The sequence below is a fragment of the Rattus norvegicus genome, chromosome 18 (assembly GCF_021556685.1).
Source record: "Rattus norvegicus strain SHRSP/BbbUtx chromosome 18, alternate assembly SHRSP_T2T, whole genome shotgun sequence".
In the NCBI taxonomy this organism is placed as follows: Eukaryota; Metazoa; Chordata; class Mammalia; order Rodentia; family Muridae; genus Rattus; species Rattus norvegicus.
In genome coordinates, this window is record NC_141551.1 from 71,079,489 (window position 1) to 71,099,253 (window position 19,765).

General features: G+C 51.9%; 1 protein-coding gene across 19 annotated transcripts in view; it reads right to left on the minus strand.

Annotated features, from left to right (window-relative positions):
• Window positions 1-2,292: 2,292 nt before the first annotated feature.
• Ctif (cap binding complex dependent translation initiation factor) overlaps window positions 2,293-19,765 on the minus strand; it is a 271,222-nt gene continuing 253,749 nt past the window's right edge. For all 19 annotated transcript variants that reach the window (NM_001108891.2, XM_087593243.1, XM_087593235.1 and 16 more), the window contains 2 exon segments: window positions 2,293-6,568; window positions 8,038-8,091. In NM_001108891.2, the coding sequence (NP_001102361.2) occupies window positions 6,353-6,568; window positions 8,038-8,091 (270 nt within the window). In that variant the 3' untranslated portion in view covers window positions 2,293-6,352.

Sequence of the window (19,765 nt, forward strand, 5' to 3'; positions counted from 1 at the left end):
TATGCTGTGCTCCAGGGTGGCAGATAGTGGCTCTCAACCCCTTTCCTCTGGCACCCCAATCAAGGTACGACACACCCACTACACTTAAGTCAGAAAAGAGGTTCTCTAAGGTCAGGGTTCTGGAAGTTACACTGTGTGGATGTGTCCTGTAAAGGCAGTTAGAAAAAGTTTCTAGCGATTTATTGGTCTGGTCCTTGAAGTGTCACCACACAGGGACTCTCTTATCTCCTGCCTTTGGAAACTGGGACCCAGCAGGACACACTGTGCAAGCTCCTCCCACACCCATGCAGAAAGCCCAGATGCCCTGGTCTCCACAGCCCTGAGGGAAGCTAGAGAGCTGCTGGCCCCTTCTTAGCAGGCAGCTGGCTGACCCTTTGTCTGACTGACTGGTCATTGCAGGGGACAGGGGTTGGGGCACTTGGCTGGATCTGTCCCTTGAATTGTTTGCTCTTGGCTCATCTGTAAAGTGGGGAGTCAGAACCCCTTAACTGGTATGGAGTCCGGCTCAGTCCTAAAGTTTCACATGGCTTTGGGTTCCACATCCAGCACCACAAAAAAGTCAAAGCAGGGCTGGCAAGATGGCGGGGTGGGGGTCGGGAGGTGGGGGTGAGGGGAAGGTGCTTCTGGCGTGATCCTGGTAACCTGAGTTTGATTCCCAGAACCTCTGTAAAGGTAAGAGGAAAGGAGAGACTCCACAAAACTATTCTTCGGTTTCTCTTTAATAAATAAATACTTTTTAAAGACTCCAGCTGCAGCATAGGGGGATAGGAGTGACCTACCTGCTCCCTCTGGAAGCTCACCTGCATATACATTGTAGTGAGCACACGCAGACACACAAAGATACACACACTGATACACACACACATAAACACACACACAGATACACAGACATATGCAACACACACACAGATACACAGACATATGCAACACATACAGACACACACACATACATACACAGACGTATAGACAGACACATGCAACACATACAGACTCACACTTGCATGCACAGACAAGAAAACAAAACAAAACAAAACAGAAACAAGGAGCTGGAGAGATGGCTCAGCAGCTAAGAGTACTTGTTGTTCTGGCAGAGGACCAGGGTTCAGTTTCCAGCACCCACGTGGTGGCTCAGAACCATTCACAACTCCAGTTCCAGAAGAGCCATGCCTTCTTCTGACCCCTGCAGGTACTGGGAACACATGTGGTGCACATACCACACAGGCAAAAATCTCGTACACACGCCATCAAGTTAAAAATATTACACGGAAAGCCAGGCAAGTCCACCCCAAACACCACTTGTCTGCCTCCTTCACCGCACAACGGAGAGCATTAACCTGGGGCAGAACCGCTGTCTCCCTGCCTAGTGACCCCTTCACTTGGCTCCCAGTCTGTCCACAGCCGTTGTGTTAGTACTCAAAAGGCCTTTCTCGGACTTGTGGTGTGTTCTAGATGATCATTTAAAACAAAGCGATTCTCTTTTGCCTTTCGGTAGAGCTATGACAATCGTAACCCACTCTTTGCAAGACGGAGGACTCGTAGCAGAGATGGGGGTGAAGTGCAGGGTGAAATGCTTCGTGTTTGGATGACAGGCTGCATGGGACTCAGTCATCTATACCCTTCTAAGGGGGCCTCAGTCACCGGGAATCATCTCTTTGGATGGAGTTTCAGGTTTGGACTCCCCTTGCTCCCTGGGAGTTATCTTTAAACACTTTCCCTTTGCTACACAAGAAGGGTTGTTACTAAGAGGCAGTGTGGCCCTGCTTCTCCACAGATGAAACTGAAATGAGGGTGCCTGATCACACACACCTCATGGGGCTCAGTTAGGACACCGTGAACGACTCATTTGACTGCCCAAGACTGGGCAGATGCTTGTGACGGAGACTCTGTCAGAGTCTCGGGCTTCTTAGAAGGAGTCATTGCCAAGGGCTATGGGGATATTTCCCAGGATGTGGTAGGTCTAGGGGCTGGTTAAATGTGTAACAAGCCAAAGCTATCACGAAAGCCATTTTCTTCAGGAAATTCCACCACCCTGACTTGGCCTCAGAGCCCAGCTTTTAGAGACAGAAATCTCATTCCTTTGCCCATTTATCTTGTACGAGTTCTTTCCCAGCCTCCTCCTGCCCTAGAGTCAGCTCCTGCCCCCAGACAACAGTGAGGGCAGAGGTGAGGAGGCTCTCTTCACCCAGCACCCAGCATGGCTGGGCTCTTCTGGGACTCCTGTCAGAACCAGCTGAGGCTTGGGGGGAAGCTTTCTACTGCTGAGAAATACAGAGAAGAAAGACTCAGCATACCTTTGGTGTTTGGTATCATTTATTTTTTTTCTTAAACCCACTTGTAGTTTGGGTTCAGCTGGGAAGCAGGATATACGGGTAGAGGGAAGGGGACGGTGCGAGCAGGATTGGCCCATAGCTTTGGCGGCAATCTCCAGACCCTGCTCCAGGGAGGTAGGTCCTGTTGTCAGGCTCCCAGCTGGCTCAGGTGAGGCTCCAGATGGATCTTCTGGAGCAAGTGTCCTGAGCAGAGGAGAATTTCCATTCTCTCCAACCCACCTCCTCAAAGACCCAGTCAGAGGTTTTCCAACACAGTGCCAGGCAGTTGAGGGGACATCAGGCCACGGGCAGGCCTGAGTGGGTGGGACAAGGAACACTGTCTGGCTTCTGGTTCCAGGTAACAACCTAGGATGTGGCTACCCAGAGGCTGCCATCTAGAGTGACCTCCGGGAGCTGCTTCTCTTGCTTCCTGGGCTGCCTGGGATCCAAACCTGCAGCTGCCCTGGTTGCAACCAGTGGTATACTTCCCACCCCCCACCCCTCAGACAAAATAAAATAAAATAAAATACAATAAAAATTAGAATAAATACCAATCGGGTCAACATTTACATTTACACAAATGGACAAGATGATCCCCCAAACCGTAGAAGTTTACAGACTGGATGGGAAGGATACGCAGATGAAGATGGTTTTGGGGAGGAAGAGGTTCGCCGTGGTGGTTGATGGTGGGGGGTCCTGGCCCTGTCCAGGGGAGGGCCAGAGCCCTGCAGGAACTGTGGTCTCAGAGCTTAGGCAATACGGCCAGTTCATGAGGAGAACAGTGACCTGCAGGCCACTTGAGTAGAAAACAAGGACCAACTTGTCCTGACAGGTAGGGGAGCCTAAAAAGGCTCAATATGAGATCGCCATGGCCAGCAGGACACCACAGTTTGGGAGAGGCTTCGCCTCCTGTTCATCCATTCAGAGGCGGCTTTGATAGGCCGTCCCTCTGGCAGCGGGAGAGCCTCTGGCCTGGGGAGGTCAGGGTCTGTGGGTACCTGCAACGCCCCTACTTCCTGCTTGAGGAGTTCCCCCACAGGAAGGCGCTCAGCCTTTTAGATTATAGGCTTTACTGTTGTCCCTTTAAAATATAAAATTAAATTAAAAAAAGTTTTTTTTTTCTCCTTCCATGTCTGAAAAAGTAGCAGGGATCTGCGTTTAAAGCAGACAGACAGACAGACAGACAGCTGGAAGTGTCGTATTAGGATGGACCAGGAAGTGGTTTCAAGCAATGGAATACACTCGGCAAACTGCAAGTCTGGAGCCACAGGGACACAACACGTAATTAAAAATATATTTATATATGTATACATATTTATATCTTGCATCTTCATACTGGTCCTCAAGGCCCTTGGAGGGGCTGCTCTTGAGGCAAGACACCCCCATCCCCCAATCGGACATTAAGAAGGAGCTGCGTTGGGCCCACGGTGCCCACAAAGCCATGGTCTCCGCCTCTTTACGGGACACTAACCCCCTACACAGTGTTTGGGAGCCACTGTGTGGAGCCTACTCTTGAGCCCAGTGAGGAGTCTAGGAGACCTCTCTACTGTGGCTTGTGTCGTCATCATCAGCCTCTTTCTTCCTCATGGTCCTGCTTCACTCTTAGCAGATGCAAATGTGCATACAGGAACACATACACACACACACACACATGCTCACACACACACGCTCACACACACACATGCTCACACACACACACACGCTCACACACATGCTCACACACACGCTCACACACACACACGCTCACACACACACGCTCACACACATGCTCACACCACCCTACAGACACCTGGGAAGCAGGCCTATGCAAGCACACCTGTGGCTCCCTCAGGCCGCAGGGAGCAGGTGCCCAACTCTACACAAGTTCATGGTTTCCCTGGTGTCTTCACTGGGCCTTCTATCTGCCCTGCTCTTCCCTCAACACCTCCTGTGGGGCTTATAGCGTCCCTGAGCTCCAGGCTCAGCCTAAGGGCTGGGATGTGAGACAAGGCAGCAAGAAGCAGAGAAAAGAAGGATAGAAAGGAGGAGAGGAAGAGGAAGGAGATCAAAGCTGGGGCGGCTACGATCTCTATACCTTATTCCCAGCAGCCCTCTTCAGAGGACTCATCCTGGGACCTGAACACTTCAGTTGGAGACAGCCAGAGAGAACTCGGGAACTCTCCCTCCCCCACCCGTGTCCCTTTCTACTCTTCTAGATTTGGGACGATTAGGAGAAAGTGTCCCTCCTTTTCACTCTAGCCAGCCTGAACTCAACTAGGAGGCCTGGAGAGCAGTGGTTCTCAACCTTCCCGATGCTGCAACCCTTTAATACTCCTGCTTTTTCCTCATGCCCTGGTTACCCCCAACCATAGAGTTATTTTCATTGCTACTTCATAATTGTAATTTGCTACTGTTACGAATCGGGAATAACGGATATGCAGGATATCTGATATGTGGCCCTTGTGAAAGGGTTTTTTTGATTCCCCACAGGGGTCACGACCCACAGGTTGAGAACCACTGATTAAGCACCCCCACCATGGTCTAGATATGACCAGGTCCAGTGATGTTCTGGGGGGATCATCAAAGTATGGGTTCCAGCTTCCCAGAGATGAGATGGAAGAGCCGCCAGTCATCCCAGCAAGACCAGCCTCTTGGACCCCCTCATGCTCCCCCCTAGCCATTATAGAAGCGGTTGTTCCCTGGGACCAGAGCCTCCCAAGAAACTGGAGTATCGTTTCTAGCCTGAAGAACTTCATTTGGCTGTCTGCCTGGTCGCCTACCAAACTGCCCCAGTCAGGACCCAATGGTTTCCCCTCTCCCCAGCAGCCTTGGAGGTAGGGCTTGTGGGTCTTGCTTGGGATGAGGCAAGGGCTCATGAAGGAGGCGCCAAGACCCGTGGAGTCAGCAGTGGGCTCTTCTTCCAACAGTTGCTTGGAACAAGACCTGCATTTGGTTTTAATTTGCCAGCCTTGTTCCTGGCCCCCCGTTGGCCATAACAGGGGGCCAGGGCAGGTCCTAAGGCAGTCAGTCCAGGGGACAGTATCAGCCCTTTGGAAGCTAGCAGTGGACAGAACAGAGGCACTGCAGGACAGGGGCCCAGGAACACAGGATTCCAGTGGGGATCCCCATTGGGGCAGAAGTTTCCAATTGCTAGCTGGCTACCAGCAAGCCGCTAGTGGCTAGACTCTTTCCAGGGGGGGCAGGGTTTGATCTCCCACTAATCAGGGGATCCTTGAGGGGATAACTATGTGATCGCAAAAAATCTAGGTAATTTTCATTGAGCAAAAGAGACTTCAAAGCAATCAACTTCTGAAAAACAAAATAAAAGGGTGCAAGCTGGGCCGTGAGCCCCAACTCCCTTCTCTGCCTGGGGGAGCAGCAGGCCCTGGGGCTGGAGGCTGAGGGGTTGGAGGAATTGAAGTTAGGAGGGTGGAGGGTGGAGCACGGAGGTTAGAGGGGGAAAAAAAGCCTCTCTCCAGCTCCGCTGGGGCTGACAAAGGCCATCAATTATGGGCGGCTGGTGGGGACCGTGCCTGCCTTTGTCCTCCCAGACATCTGCTACACGTTGCCTGCTGCCAGTTGGCGACTGTGGCTGACAGCACGTGGGAACAATGAGAGCCGTCTCGACCCACTTTTTCAGCCTTCAGCAGTCCTGGCTGACCCAAGCGGTGGCCAGAGGTGTGGGAGGCTGAGAGGCAGCTGTAGACAGTGAGGGGAGGCAGAGATTCCTCCCATAAAGCTCTATGGGGGATGGGTTGGAAGGGAGGGGGCGGGGAGGACTAGAGCTGAGGAGAGGAGAGCAAGGGCGGGCGACCACCAGGACAAAGAGACATGCTTCCCTTGGCGTGAGCTGCCACGTGCGCAGGCTGGGGGGCTGCACGGGGAGCCCTTCCGAGGGACCCGATCCCCTCCTCCGCCGGCTCCACACTGGCCCCCGTTGCTACCTGCCTCCTTGCTCAGGTCTCTTTCCCGCCAGGGCCACCCCTGTCCTTTCGCCTGTCCATCTGGCCCTGTGCACCAGGGCCCCAGCTGCCCATGGGCTGCCCGCCAGGCCCCCTCGGCTGTCAGGCTGTCAGTTTCTGGATGGTCCTGTTGTAGTACTGCGTGATGGGGGGCGTCAGAGGTTTCCAGCTATTGGCGTGGAGCTCGATGACCTCCAGGAGCAGGGAGCGTGTTAGCATGGACTCTGAGGGGCACAGCATCTTATCTCGCGCGCTGGCTAGGAGCTCCGTCATCATCTCCGGCAGCTGCTCCTCTAGTAGCCGGCCTGTGCTTTGCAGCTGTGGGGGAAACGTGTGGTCAGGGTGGGGACTTGGACCCCGCAGTATGCGCTCCCCTTCCCGCCCGCCCGCACCATTCTTGGCTAGGCAGGCTGGAGGGGCAAGGACTTAAATAGGTCTATATCATCCTAGGAATATGCAGATCCAGGCAGGAAAAGCCAACGGTGAGATTTAATAACCATCTGACAGCAGGTATCCAGGCAGCAACTCACCAGGGTCTCCTCTATTGTGTTTTCTGCCCCAGAACCTCCCCTCCTGCAGGAAGCTTTCCCTGACTACACTTTGACCCTCACTTGACCCCATGGTCTGCTCCCTTGGGCGATCAAGCGTCTTCGCAGCAATTCCCATTTGCCAGGTATTTCCCGGGAAACAGATTAGTGGTCAGTACCTACGTGCGTGCGTCTGTGTGGGACACGAGGGGAGATGGGTCTCCTTTCTATATATCTCTAGCCTCAGAACTCTGTCCACATCCGGGATGTTAACTAACAGAGAAATACGAACTGAAGTAGAGGGGGAGGGGAGGAAACCCTGGCCAGGAGAAACTTTAATCTTTCTGGGCTTCGGGCTAATAAACCCGGCAGGACCCTTCTTCCCATATAATCTGAACACTTCTTGCCACTGCACCCTGGCTTGTCCTATCTGCTTTTCTAGGCCCCACCTTTCCCACAATGCCCCTCCCTGAAATCTATGACCCACTCTGACTCCACCCTCCTGCCCCCTGATTTCCAGGGATATATGCCCATTACCCCCATATATTCCCCGGTCTTGAGCATGTGCCAGCCTTGAAGCAATCTGAAGGAACAAACCCTGACCGGTCTTTCCCTCTAATCTCTGCAAGCACCCTTGCAGGTACCCAGCTGAACCCCAACCAAAAAGACTTGACGACCATCTTATCCAACCAAGGTTGCTGCCCAGGTTCTTGGGACTGAAACCTCCTGGGATGTGGCCTTTTGCCACCTGGTGTATACTAAGTTCCCTTGTGTGGACAGGCTGGGTCCCCATGCTAGAAGGTCTTTTTCTCTGTCTGCCATCCCGAGTGACTCTGGTCTATTTGTAGAGGGTAAGGATCTGTCCCAAGAACCCAGCCAGCTTTGGGAGGAAAATTCCAGAAGGAGCCTCAGTGTTCAGTGGCTACATCTTGAGATCAGGAGCATTGCCTCCCGAGAGTCAATGTAGGAGACTCGACCAAGCATTTGGCACCTTCTAACTGCATACCGAGGGAGTGAAGGGAGATCTTTGGGGGCAGCAGGTCACTTGTAACCTCTTCAGACATTCCTATGGCACGCCTTGTCTAAACAGCAGGAGGCCTTTGGCCTGAGAAGTGGTCAGTGCCAGCCTGTAATGATTCCCCTAGAGAACAATCCTGTACGCGCCCGGCTCCACCGAAATCCGGCAACTTTGGTTTCCCTCAACTGTGAGGCCCGAGGGCACATGAGTCTGGAATTAGGCAATTTGGGTCCACTGCTCACCTCCATGGAGCAGCAGAGGACAGCGTCTTCCTTCACATCCTGAGACTGCAAGAGCTGTGGAAGAGCGGGCAGAGAAGAAAACGGTCAGGCTGCACACAGTTGCTAGGCCCCTGCAGGTGGGCCACTGTTCTGCACATTCTTGTCCCAGCTTTAATGATGACGACCAACGTCTTCACTGGGTCAGGAGTCAAGACCTGGCTATGGGGGAGAGCTGAACCATCAAACATGGCTCTCCGCAGTGCAACACGGCAAGCCCAAAGCCACCTGTGACTCCTCTACCGTGAGTGTTTTTTTTAGCTAAGGTGTGACGAGGCTGCCTCGACCACATCCCAACAAGGTTTTCTCCACCTTTCTGACCTGTCTCAGTCTCTCTCTTTAGAAATCGAGAAGTAACTCATCTAAGGTAAGAGTTACTTTTTTTCTTTGTCTGAGACAGAGGCCTCCGGTAGCCCAAGCTGGCCTTGGATTTGCTATGTAACTGAAGATGACTGTGATGGTTGGTATATGCTCGGCCCAGGGAGTGGCCCTATTAGAAGGTGTGGCCCTGTTGGAGTAGGTGTGGCACAGTGGGCATGGGCTTTAAGACCCTCACCCTGGCTGCCTGGAAGTCAGTCTTCCACTAGCAGCCTTCAGATGAAGATGTAGAACTCTTAGCTCCTCCCTGCACCATGCCTGCCTGGATGCTGCCATGTTCCCACCTTGATGATAATGGACTGAACCTCTGAATCTGTAAGCCAGCCCCAATTAAATGTTGTCCTTATAAAAGTTGCCTTGACCATGGTGTCTGTTTACAGCAGTAAAACCCTAACTAAGACAATAACCTTGAATTTCTGGTGCCCCTGTCTCTACTGCCTAAGTTTTGGGATTAGAAGTGTGCACCACCATGCTTTGCTTTACCCTTTTTCCCATTTGAGTTTCATACATGGTACAGGCTGGTCTTGAACCAGCGATCCCCCTGCCCCAGCCTCCCCAGTGCTGAGATTACAGATGCTACATTTGGCTTATACAGTCAGTATTTTTAGTAATGGCACGTCTCACATGTATCACAGTTCTGGTTCCGATCTTTGTATTTTTGTCCCTGGAGACTCTAGGCCACCCCATAACCACAGATCTCACTGTCTCGCCCTACTGAGGCCCCATATACCCATGACTCTTCAGACAGACTTCCCCCAAGCAGCCTGGTCTATCACTGATGCTCCTATCTTCGCTCTACACTGACGTCTCTCTATGGCCCCTGACATCTGTCTCTCATTGTGTGTCTGTTGTCTTCTCCCTCCATTGCAAGTGAAGTTTTATAAGAAGAGGGTCCGATTTGTCCACCTTGGTCCCCAGTCCCTGGCACAAGTGCTTAGTAAAAAAAGAAAATATTTGCTAGTAAGAGAATTTGGGAGACAGGAAGATAGCCCATCGTCTACAGCAGGTAAGTGAAAGGCCAGTCTGAGAGGCCACCACCGCCTTCAGAGCAGAACGATATACACGGCCTTGGGAGGGTGAGGGAGGAGGATGTGAGCAGTACTGTCTCACAGACTCCCTCGCCAGAAAGGACAGGACACAGAATTACAACCGATGTTTCTGCAAACACGCAGCTCACATGCTGGTGACATCTAGGGAGAGCAGCTCTCAACCTGTGGATCGTGACGAACGACCCTCTTCACAGAGGTCTCCTATCAGATATCCTGCATCTCAGACACATTACCATTCACAAAGGTAGCAAAGTGACAGTTAGGAAGTAGCAAAGGAAATAACTTTATGGTGGGGGGGGGTCACCACGACGTGAGGAACTGTATTAAAGGGTCCCAGCATTGGGAAGGCTGAGAACCACTGCTCTAGAGAACACGGTGATAAGTATCAGTTTCAAAGCCTCCGGCCCAGTCAGTGTTACCTGAAGGACTTCCTTCTGAGCATGTACCCGCACACTTTACAAATCTGCTCCATTGTATTACAGCAAAAGCGTGAAAGGAGTGTGGACACCTTCTGCTATGTCTGCACAGCGGACTGTGTAGCACACAGCTGTCTCTTCCCACCACAGTGGTGTCTGCTTCTGACATTCTCTTGACTCTTATCCCAGGGTTGTCAATCCTTAAGAAGAACCCAGGAGGCTTCCCTTGGGGGTGTCCTGGGGGTGCTCTAAGAGCCACACAGGGATCTCTCATCTGAATGACTCAGGAAACCAGGTTAAAGATTAGAAAACACATTCTGGGGGTTGGGGATTTGGCTCAGTGGTAGAGCGCTTGCCTAGCAAGCGCAAGGCCCTGGGTTCAGTCCCCAGCTCCGAAAAAAAAAAAAAAAAAACACATTCTGGAAAACGTTGGAGGGTACCTCACCCTGCCGCAGGCCAGCATTCCATCCAGCCCACTGTGGAGCTGATTCCAAGGGTTTAGTGACCCTGGCGGGTGAAGCTGGAGTCAGAGATCTGCCTGCTTCTGCTTACTCCCCAGGGAAGATGGAGGCTAGGCTAGCCTCTGCACAGCTCTGGAACCCCTGCTGTGACCTTCCCTCGTGTGCCCCCACCCCTTTCCTCAGGGTTGGGGGGCAGCTAGCAGGAGAAAATTCTTAAACCGAAAATGGCTGGCTGGGAGTGGTGGTGCACACCAGTAATATCAGGACTTCCTGTGGCAGGGGGATGTTGAGTTTAAGGCCAGTTTGGGCTCCATAGTGAGAGTCTACCTCAAAAACGAACAAAAACCACAAGTCAAATTGCTGTAGACATTTCAATAGATAAATAAAATGCTACAGAAATTACAATGAAGGCAGAAGATGAGGCTTCTAGTGGAGGGAACTAGAGACGGAAGGCAGCTTTCTCATAGCATGTGCTGGCGTGCGCTGGTCACATTGGTCCAGAGCCTAGTCTTTGGGACTATAGTATCTTCCCACAAGTGTCTACCTGGTTTAGTGACAAGTGAGGTAATATTATGGGAAGTTCCTCAAAGATACAGGGCCTGAGAAGCAATGACTGCTGTGGAATATGCTGTCTCTACCCCTGGAAAGTGCCTTTCCCACTTCTGGTAATGACGCACTTCCAGTCTTGTGCAGCTCTGAGCCCTGTCAGTAGAGTTCCTTGACCCCCAAGCCAACAACTCCTTGCTTCTACCCCTCAAGGCCTGCTTACCTTCCTTTGCTTTCCCTGGCAGGATGGGGCTCCACTGTCTGCCCATGTTCCTTTCTTTAGTCCTCTACTCTTTCCCCAGGCCCCGGTGCTATCCTAGGCTCCCTACAAATGAGTACCACTGCTCCTATCCTGCAGGGCCTGTGTCCCTCACTTGGGACAGGGAAGACTGCTCAGGACTCCCAAGTAGAGCTGTGGGAGGGTTCCCTCGTCCAACCTTATCTCTCACTTGGCTGTAAGGAAAGTCTGGGCTAAGCCAAAAATCACATCGAGTACAGGCCTGCTAGGTTTTCTCAAGGAAGCTAACGAGGGCTGTGCCTTTCCTTCTGCCTTTACTGTGACCGGCGTGCAGAGAGGGAAGGAAAGGCTGGAGAGATGGCTCAGTTGGTGAAGAGCCTATGTGACAAGCACGAGGACCTGAGTGGGATCCTCAGGACCTGTGTAAAAACCCAAGTGTTGGGACGCACTTGTAATCTAAGCCCTGGGGAGGCAGAGACAGGAGGATCCTTGGGGTTCAAGGACCTACTGGTCTACCCTAATTACTGAGCTCCAGGTTCACTTGAAGGACATTCATCAATCAACAAGGAAGAAGACGCCTGGCATTGGACTCTGACCTGCTCACCCTGTACATAGCGGACTCACCTCTGTCTGGGGAACATAGATCTAGGACCCTTTACTGTTGTTTGCAGATTATTCCTTCAATCTCCTCCTCTGACCTCTGTGTGCCTTGCTCCGCTCTGTGGATAGTCAGAAAGTCCCCACCTCTGCTTTTAGTGCTAACCAGAGGCTTGTCTGCCTCCTTCATTGAGGGCTCCCTCCCTGGAACCCCTTTGCGTGTATCCTCCCAGGCTGCCCAGATCCAGCAGTGGCTCCCTAGTGTTTGCTACTGGACTTTCCCTTTGTGGACTCCTAGACACCCTTCCAAGTACAGAACCTCTCCATTCCTCCACCTTGACCCAGATTTCCTGTTCTGCATCCCATTTCTCCAAGACTAGGTTCCCAGAAGGACAGCTGGGTTTTGGGATGAGAGAACCCTGTTTGTACGCCGAGGGACCGAGCCATTTTTTTTTTTTCATTTATATGTGTGCTATTTGCGATTTTCCAGGAGAGACAGTTGCTTGAACTCAAAGACTGGTCTCAGAAAGGAGTGGCCACTTGAACAGACGTAATACTCGCATACTTCTCCATGACTATATGACTGGCAGTAGTTAAAGGCAGAGCAACCCAAGTGTTGTCCATCGTTGGGGAAAAGGATAAACGAATGGTCCATCTATTGGGCTGAATAGTAGTCAGGAGTCGTGATATGTTTTCACTTCAATGAACTTTCACGACCCTGCCGAGAGTAACCAGGCACAAAAGGACAAATACAATCTGAGTCTCTGACATGAGGTTCTGAGGACAGACACATTCATAGAGACAGAAGGCTGATGGGAATTGGGGGGTGGGATGGGGGTTAGTCAACAGAGACAGGTTTTCAACTGGGGAGATATAGAGTCTTTGTAGGTAGGGCTGCAAAGGAACAGGAACAGCAACAGGAACGGGCTTAATACGGTAAAAGGATAGCTAAAATGGTAAATATTATAGTATGTATATTTTACCACAACAAAAATAACTGGCTATTTAAAAAAAAAAAAAAAAAGACAGTGACTCTGGAAGAGTAGATTGCCCTTCTGAGCTTCTTCTCGTAGGAGGAAGGGCTGTCCCTATGGTGGGCCAGCACAGCCCATTCTCCGGTGAAGGTCTGGTGGGGAAGAGGCCACCCCTCATCCAAGTCTTTGGCATAGAGAGGGATGTGGGCGGGCTGGGGCAGGCAAGCCACCCGCACCCTTGCACCGTGAAATGTGTTTCTTGGACGAGAATCCAAGGCAATTGTGCGAGCCCACACAGTGTTTGTTAGGAAGCGAATGCATTCCTGGGCTATTGTCTCCGCCCGAGCCTTGTTGTGGGCACACCCATCACATCCTCCCTCAGGGAGAAGAAGCTGAGGTGCTTCAGCCAGGCTGTGGGAGGCCCGACAGCAACTAGAGAAAGAGCGTCCCCCGAGTTCCCCCTGGGAAGGGCCATGGGGCACGGGCAGGATGCCCAAGGCGTGCCCAGGATGGAACCAGGCTGGCTTTTGGGATGCCACCCAGCAGGGAGAGGAAGAAGGTGCAGACGGAAGGAGATGTGGGGCCTGATGCGCTCGTAGGAATGAACAAGGAGACCACCAGAGCTTTGTGTCTCACTGGCTAGGGTGTCAACCTGAGGCATGCTGGCCAGCCCTTCCTAACCACCTCAGTTCTCCACAGCACATTCTGCAGCCTTGGAGAACAGACCCAGTTGCCTCACACACTCTAGCCAGAGCTCTCTCTGACCCTGTTGTCAGTAGCATGGGTTCTGGGTGGGCTGGAGGAAGCAAGGGGTGGGGGGTACAGGGTAAAGAAGTCTACAGAGTAGATGACACTTGCTACCTTGCTGGAGACAAGAGCCCATCAAAATGTCCTGATTGGCTGTCTGTATGTATGGAAGGACCGAGCCCTGTAGGGGTAAAAATCAAAGCATTGGAAGAAGTTGAAGGCCAGAAAGGTCAAAATGGAGGTCAAAGAATTGGAGGGGGTGCTTCAGAGATGGGCGCAGACACTGACACTGAAGGAAAAAAAAAAAGAGAGGAAGAAAGGACACAGCCCCAGCACATGGTACTGGGATCCTGGGTTGTTGAGTTGGGGACTCCACAGTCATCAGAGCTTGTCTATCCTATGCCTCTGCTGGCTGTGGGTCTGTATCACGGGCAAGTCTAAAAGACAACACAGGAACTGATACTCACAGTAATGACCTTGAGTCATTCGGGAGAGGGTCAATTATGCCTGCTTCTCTCTGTTCAGGGAGGCAGATAATCTACACAAGAAAGGGTATCATCAAAAAATGGGCAGCAGGCCGACAATCAAGATCTGTCACTGACCAAGAGTCACCCAGGGCATGCCACTTAATCACACTGCGCCTCAGCTTCCTCACCCGAGAGTGGGGATAATATCTGCCTCCCTGTTTTGAGAGTCAACGGAGATAATACACAGGCAAGAACTTTGAAACACACGAAGTCCGATCCAAGCGTGCCCAAGGTGTTATTATTATGATTACGCTTACATCTTTATAAACATATATCTTCCCTGCAGATACCAACGCACTTCGTACCCTCGTGACACTCTTGTGGAGACAGGCAAAGGCCACAGGCATTATTATCTCTCCTTAATAGACAGAGAGACAGAGCCTCAGTAGTTAAATGGCTTGCACATGGCAGACAGAGAGTCTGAGGAGAGTTAGACGAGGCTCAGAGTCCTGGGTCAGCATCCTCTGTCTTGGAGAACACTGTTCATTTCCCCCAGACTAGCTAATTTTTAGTTTGATAGCTGGAACTCATAATTCTTAATTCTGCTGACTAGCGGCTGTAAAAGCCAACCTGGGCTTTTACAACACAGCATTGATCTTGCCTGTTCTTTGACTGCACTGGTGACAACTGTATTCATCCGTTTGCTCTCATCCATGGGGTTATCCATTCATCCACTTACCCACTTACCCTGACCTACCCATTTGCTCACCCTTCTATCCACATTGACATTGACCCACCCATCCATCCATCATCCATCCATCCATCCATCCATCCATCCATCCATCCATCCATCCATCCACCCAAGCACGCATCCACTGACACGCCAATGTTTAAGGAACATCTTATATGCTAAGCACAGTGTGAACACAGAATAATGGTAAGACTTCTAACTTAGTAGGGAACACTAGAGAGACATATGGGGTTTAGAATATGGGGAGAATAGTGGTGGTAGTGGAGAATATTCTAGGTGTTTGGCAAAGAAGAAAGTCCACAAGCTAAGGCTCAGAGAGCGAGCAGAGTTCACCAACGCTCCGGCCAGTATACCGACAGTGTGCCAAGATACCTAAAATGCACAGGCTGGGGGCAGGGCAGTGGAATATAACAGACAAGGCCAGGGACAAACACTAACTGGATTTAGATGCTGTGCAGCTCAACGCTGGTTTTTTGTTTTTGCTTTTGTTTTGTTTTGTTTTTTAATCTTAAGGTTCAGGAGAGCCCCTGAAAGATTTTAAATGGGAGTCTAGCAGATGATGTTTATATTTGAGAAAGATCCTTTCTCTCACAGAGTGGAGAATAAACTAGAATGAGGAAGCCTTGCGGGGGATGGGGGGCATCAAACCCAGTAAGAGGCTAGGATGTGCCATTGTGGTGGCTCGGATTGAGGCAAGTATAAAGGATCACGTCAGAGAGAGAGAGAGAGAGAGAGAGAGAGAGAGAGAGAGAGAGAGAGAGAGAGAGAGAAGATTAATGGTGAGTACAGGGTTGGGAGACATAGAAGCTGGACTGTTCCCAGGATTGAAGTTTAATCAGATGCATGCGTGGCAATGCTGCGGATAGGAAAGCGGGAGCCAGCGAGTTCAGTGGGAGAGCGGCTCCCTGGCTCAGTACCCAGGAGCAGTCAAGGCCATCGGAGTGAATGAGGGGACCTGGAGAGTACACAGAATAAGAAGAGCAGGTGAGGGGTCTGATCTTGGATGAGAGAGGGTGAGCCCTAGGGGAGGAAGGGGAGGACAGTCAGAGATCTAAGTGGAGCTAGAGGAAGTAGCGTCATGGAAGGTAAGATTTCCAGGAAGTGGAAGGTCAGCAGGTCAAATGCTTGGAGAGGTCAAGGAAGATGAACAATGACCACAGTGGATTTAGTGATTAGGAAAGAGGGCGGCCTTTGCCATGATGACATCAGTGTGTGCTAGAGGCGGGCAGAAGCTAGAGACCGGGCCTGGCGAATGTGAAGGAAGCCCAGAGCACTCATAGAAAGAATATATATTCCTGTTTTTTTTACCTGGGGGGGGCCTATCAGATATCTGTCTCTTCCTCCTCCTCTCCCCCACTCTCTCTTGCTTTTCTTCACACCCCTGGCCTATGAGAGATTAGACATCAAGAGAAGAGAGTGGCATTGGTTTGACGGTAATGCATGTGGAGGCAGGGGCATCTGTCACCTGTTTAAATGGTTCAGATTGAACCGGATTGGGCAGAGTCAGGAGAGAGGGGGATTGAGTCCACAGATCAGTCTTGGTTAAGAGAAGGGCTCTCTCCCTCTGAGCTGGAGGCAGGGCCTGGGAAGGTGCTTACACAGGGGCTCATGCTGCTCACCCCGTGGGTAAAGCTACGGGGTGCAGAGTGCTCACATGATAATTTCTTAGCCCTATCTAAGATAACGTCTGTGCGGCTTGCATTTCGGATACCCCAAAGAGGGGGATTTCCCCTAATGTCACTTGTCTACTAGCCTAACGAGGAGTCTTGGTTAGGTTGGCCAGGGTCAGATGTTAAGAGAGTGCATGCTTCAGCCCTAGCATTCAGTCCAAGCCTGTGCCCGAGGTCTGGCTGCCAGCCCTCTAATGGAGGCGAGTAGATTACCCCAGCCGTGGACCAGGCGCCCGGTGGGGATAATTAGTTTCCATCTTGCTGAGCTTGCAAACCTCCCCTACAAAGTGACCACACTAAATGTCACATGGGGGCACTGCTTCATCCACAGCTGGCCCCAGGGAATGGAAATATCATCTGGGGCCCTCAGCAGACACCGAATCCTTCTGTAGACACCAGAGCCAGGGGCCACTGCTCCAGTGGTTCCCTCTGGGGAGCCAAATTCTGGTCAGCGGACCGGATAAGAGGGAGTTCTGCTTACAATCCCTGCAGCTGTGAATTCCCAGGACCCTGGGGTCAGTCACGTCTGCTGTCAAAGCCTCCCAGATTTGCCTGTAGAGTATATCCCAGTTTTTGATAGAAGCTGCTTGTCATTACTGTTTTGAGTTACCCTAGCACCCACCCATCTTGCTTTAAGGGTGGACAGGAGAGACTGGAGGTGGTTCCATTCCCCCCCCCCCCCACAGGGGGCTCCTGAGTGCTGGACAGCACCTTTGGGCTTCTCACCTGTTACTGACTTCACATTCTCGTGCTTGTTTTAGGTGCGATTTGTGTGCAGTTTTAAATCTCCCTCCCCTCCCCGGTCCCTGTTAGATACTATAGTAATTTCTCATGCTCGAGGGGCAGCACAGACACAGGCGAGAAGCAACATAACTTTCCCAAGAGAACTCAATAGTGGGAAGATGGGATTCGAACCTAGATCTAGTCTGGTTTCAGTCAGTGAGGTTTGGCTACTGTTACCCTGTGAGTTGGGCAGGGTAAGGGTAGGTGACTGTTTACCTGGTTTGCTTGGGAGACTCTCAGGTTCTACCTGTCCTTTGGAAACTATTAGTAACAGCACTTCCTCTTATATTTTTGGTTGTGAGCCTAGCCTTTAACGGCTGAGCCATCTCTCCAGCTCGTAACAGCACTTCCTCAAACTGTCCTGCGTTGGATAGTACTTTACAGGGCCACGAAGACAAGGCAATTCTTCTGCCCTGGGTTCAGCATCACCACTAATAAAGCAGGCACAGAGCTCCTGCTTCTCTCTCTGAGGGTGAGTATGCAGATGGGGAGGAAGGCCTGGGCTGCCAATGCTCCAACCCTACCCATCACGGGGTGCTTCTCATCGAAGGAGAGGAAGATGGCTGTAACTTGGGCCTCACCTGAGTCTGCCTGCCCACTCCCCCACCCAAGCCCATCCCCACCCAAGAGAGAGAGCAGAATTGGGATGGGGTTACGGCAGCTGACATATCACATACTGCTCTCCGCTACAGCAAATAAAAGAAAGGTAACAAGACAGACATTCTCCCAGCTGCCTGCAAGGCAGCTCGGTTTAGGGAGCCGGGCACAGGGGCCATTCCTGACTATCACCCCTCACATTACCCTCTGAAGGAGTGGAATAACTGTGGCCTGTGTCTGACTCAGCACCGAATAGTTCTCTGAGTCAGGGAGGGTTAAGGCTGGCTGGGGGCCAGGCCTGGGGCTCTGGGTGGGTGGCCAGGCTCCCCAACTAAGGGCAGAGTGGGAACTCCTAGGTCTGTCTCATCATGCTGGGGTCCTGGGAAGAGCAAGGAGGAAAGCAGGGCAGAAGAGGGGGTCAGGCTGCCTTCTGCCCCTAGCTGGGCCTCCTCCCTGCCCTGGCCCCTGCTCACCCCCATCCCTCCACCCACCCAAGGCCTGGACTTGACCTTGCTGGTTTTGCAGGGAGGGTGTGACAGCCTCTGGGTAAAGGGACCAAGCTGCTGCGAAGGCATTTTCCACTCTCTAAAGTAAACAATCAAACAGGAAATTAATCGAAAAACCCACTTCACCGGAAGGTTCAGGTTGTGATTTTCACAGCCCCAGAGCCAGGAAATTCAAGGTTATAGTTCCCATAGCAACCCGCCTGTAGAATGAGGGGACTGCTCGGTTGAAATAAGACCTTGAGGAGTCAATCAGGGCCAGTCCTCTGCCTCTGAGGAACATCCCCAAGCAGCAAGTCTGAACGATTTGGGTAGACTGCCGCTGTGAAGTGGGCCATGGTGCAGGGGATCGCTGCAAGGCTAGGCAGGCACTTGGTGTTGTTGTTCACAGTGTGAGCTCCCACAGTTCACTCCTCTAGGAGCTGGACAGTGATCACAGACCTTCAGGGGCTTTGCACTGTTCTATGCTGGCTGTGTTTCCACAGCCTAAGGAATGGGGAAGATCCTCAGAAAGGTGTGCCTACCTCACGGGCTTCATCCCCAAGTGAGCAGGGGAGGTGCTGTGCCTGCCTTTGTTCACAGCCTCCTGGCTCACTTACTGTCATTTCTAGTGCTCCCATTTGGACCTAGACTCTTTCATTATTGACCTTGGGCCTCATTCCCATGGCTGTCTCCGCTAAGAAACATCTCGTTTGATGAAGAGCAGCCCCCAGGATAACAAGCACCCAGACTCTTTTGCCGGTGCAAACACACAGTATTAAAATATTAGCTCTGTGCACCTTCACGGCTCTAGGGAAGATGACAAGCTAGTTACGGAACCAGAGGCGGGCCTTCCCCTTCAAGTCAGGGTGGGAGGGAGCTGGGCATCTTGGGTGGGGTTTTCTTTTGTGTGTGTCTAGAGGAATCCCCACTTGACCGGAAAGGACAAGAGGGTGTTGGCGCTCAACCTCTGGAGGAAACAGTCTGGAATTCTTCGCAACGAGTATTCTGCTGCCCTCCTGCTCGTTTGGCCCCTCGTAGCCCCCTGGCCTTGCCATGGGACCCAAAGGAGGGACACTTTCCAAGCTGTAGTTGTAGCTTCCTGGGCACCAGGCCTATGGCAAGAGGGCACCCAGCCACCTGCCCAGCTGCCAGCCTGGCTCTGGAGCCAGCGCCTGAAGTGAGCATGATCGGGGCAAGTGAGAAGCGGCGCCTGCCCGGGAGACACAATGTCTCCCTGATTTCCTAACAGGCCCAGGGCTGTGCCAGGGACCGATGGGCAGCTCACCAGGTCCAGCCTCACTTGCGAAACTGTCCTTTCCTCTTATGGAGTAAGCTTCCTTGGGGGTAGGGGGGTGGGGGTTGGTGGTGGCTATGCTGCTGTCTAGAGTTGCAAGAGCACTAGCTAAGGCACACCTTCTGTGAGTCCCTCCTCCCTTCCTGAATTCCCCCCCTTGTCACCATGCAGTAGCTCAGAGGCAGGATGCCTCCTTAGGAGTGTGCCGGTCCCTTTCACAACCCCAGACAAATAGATTT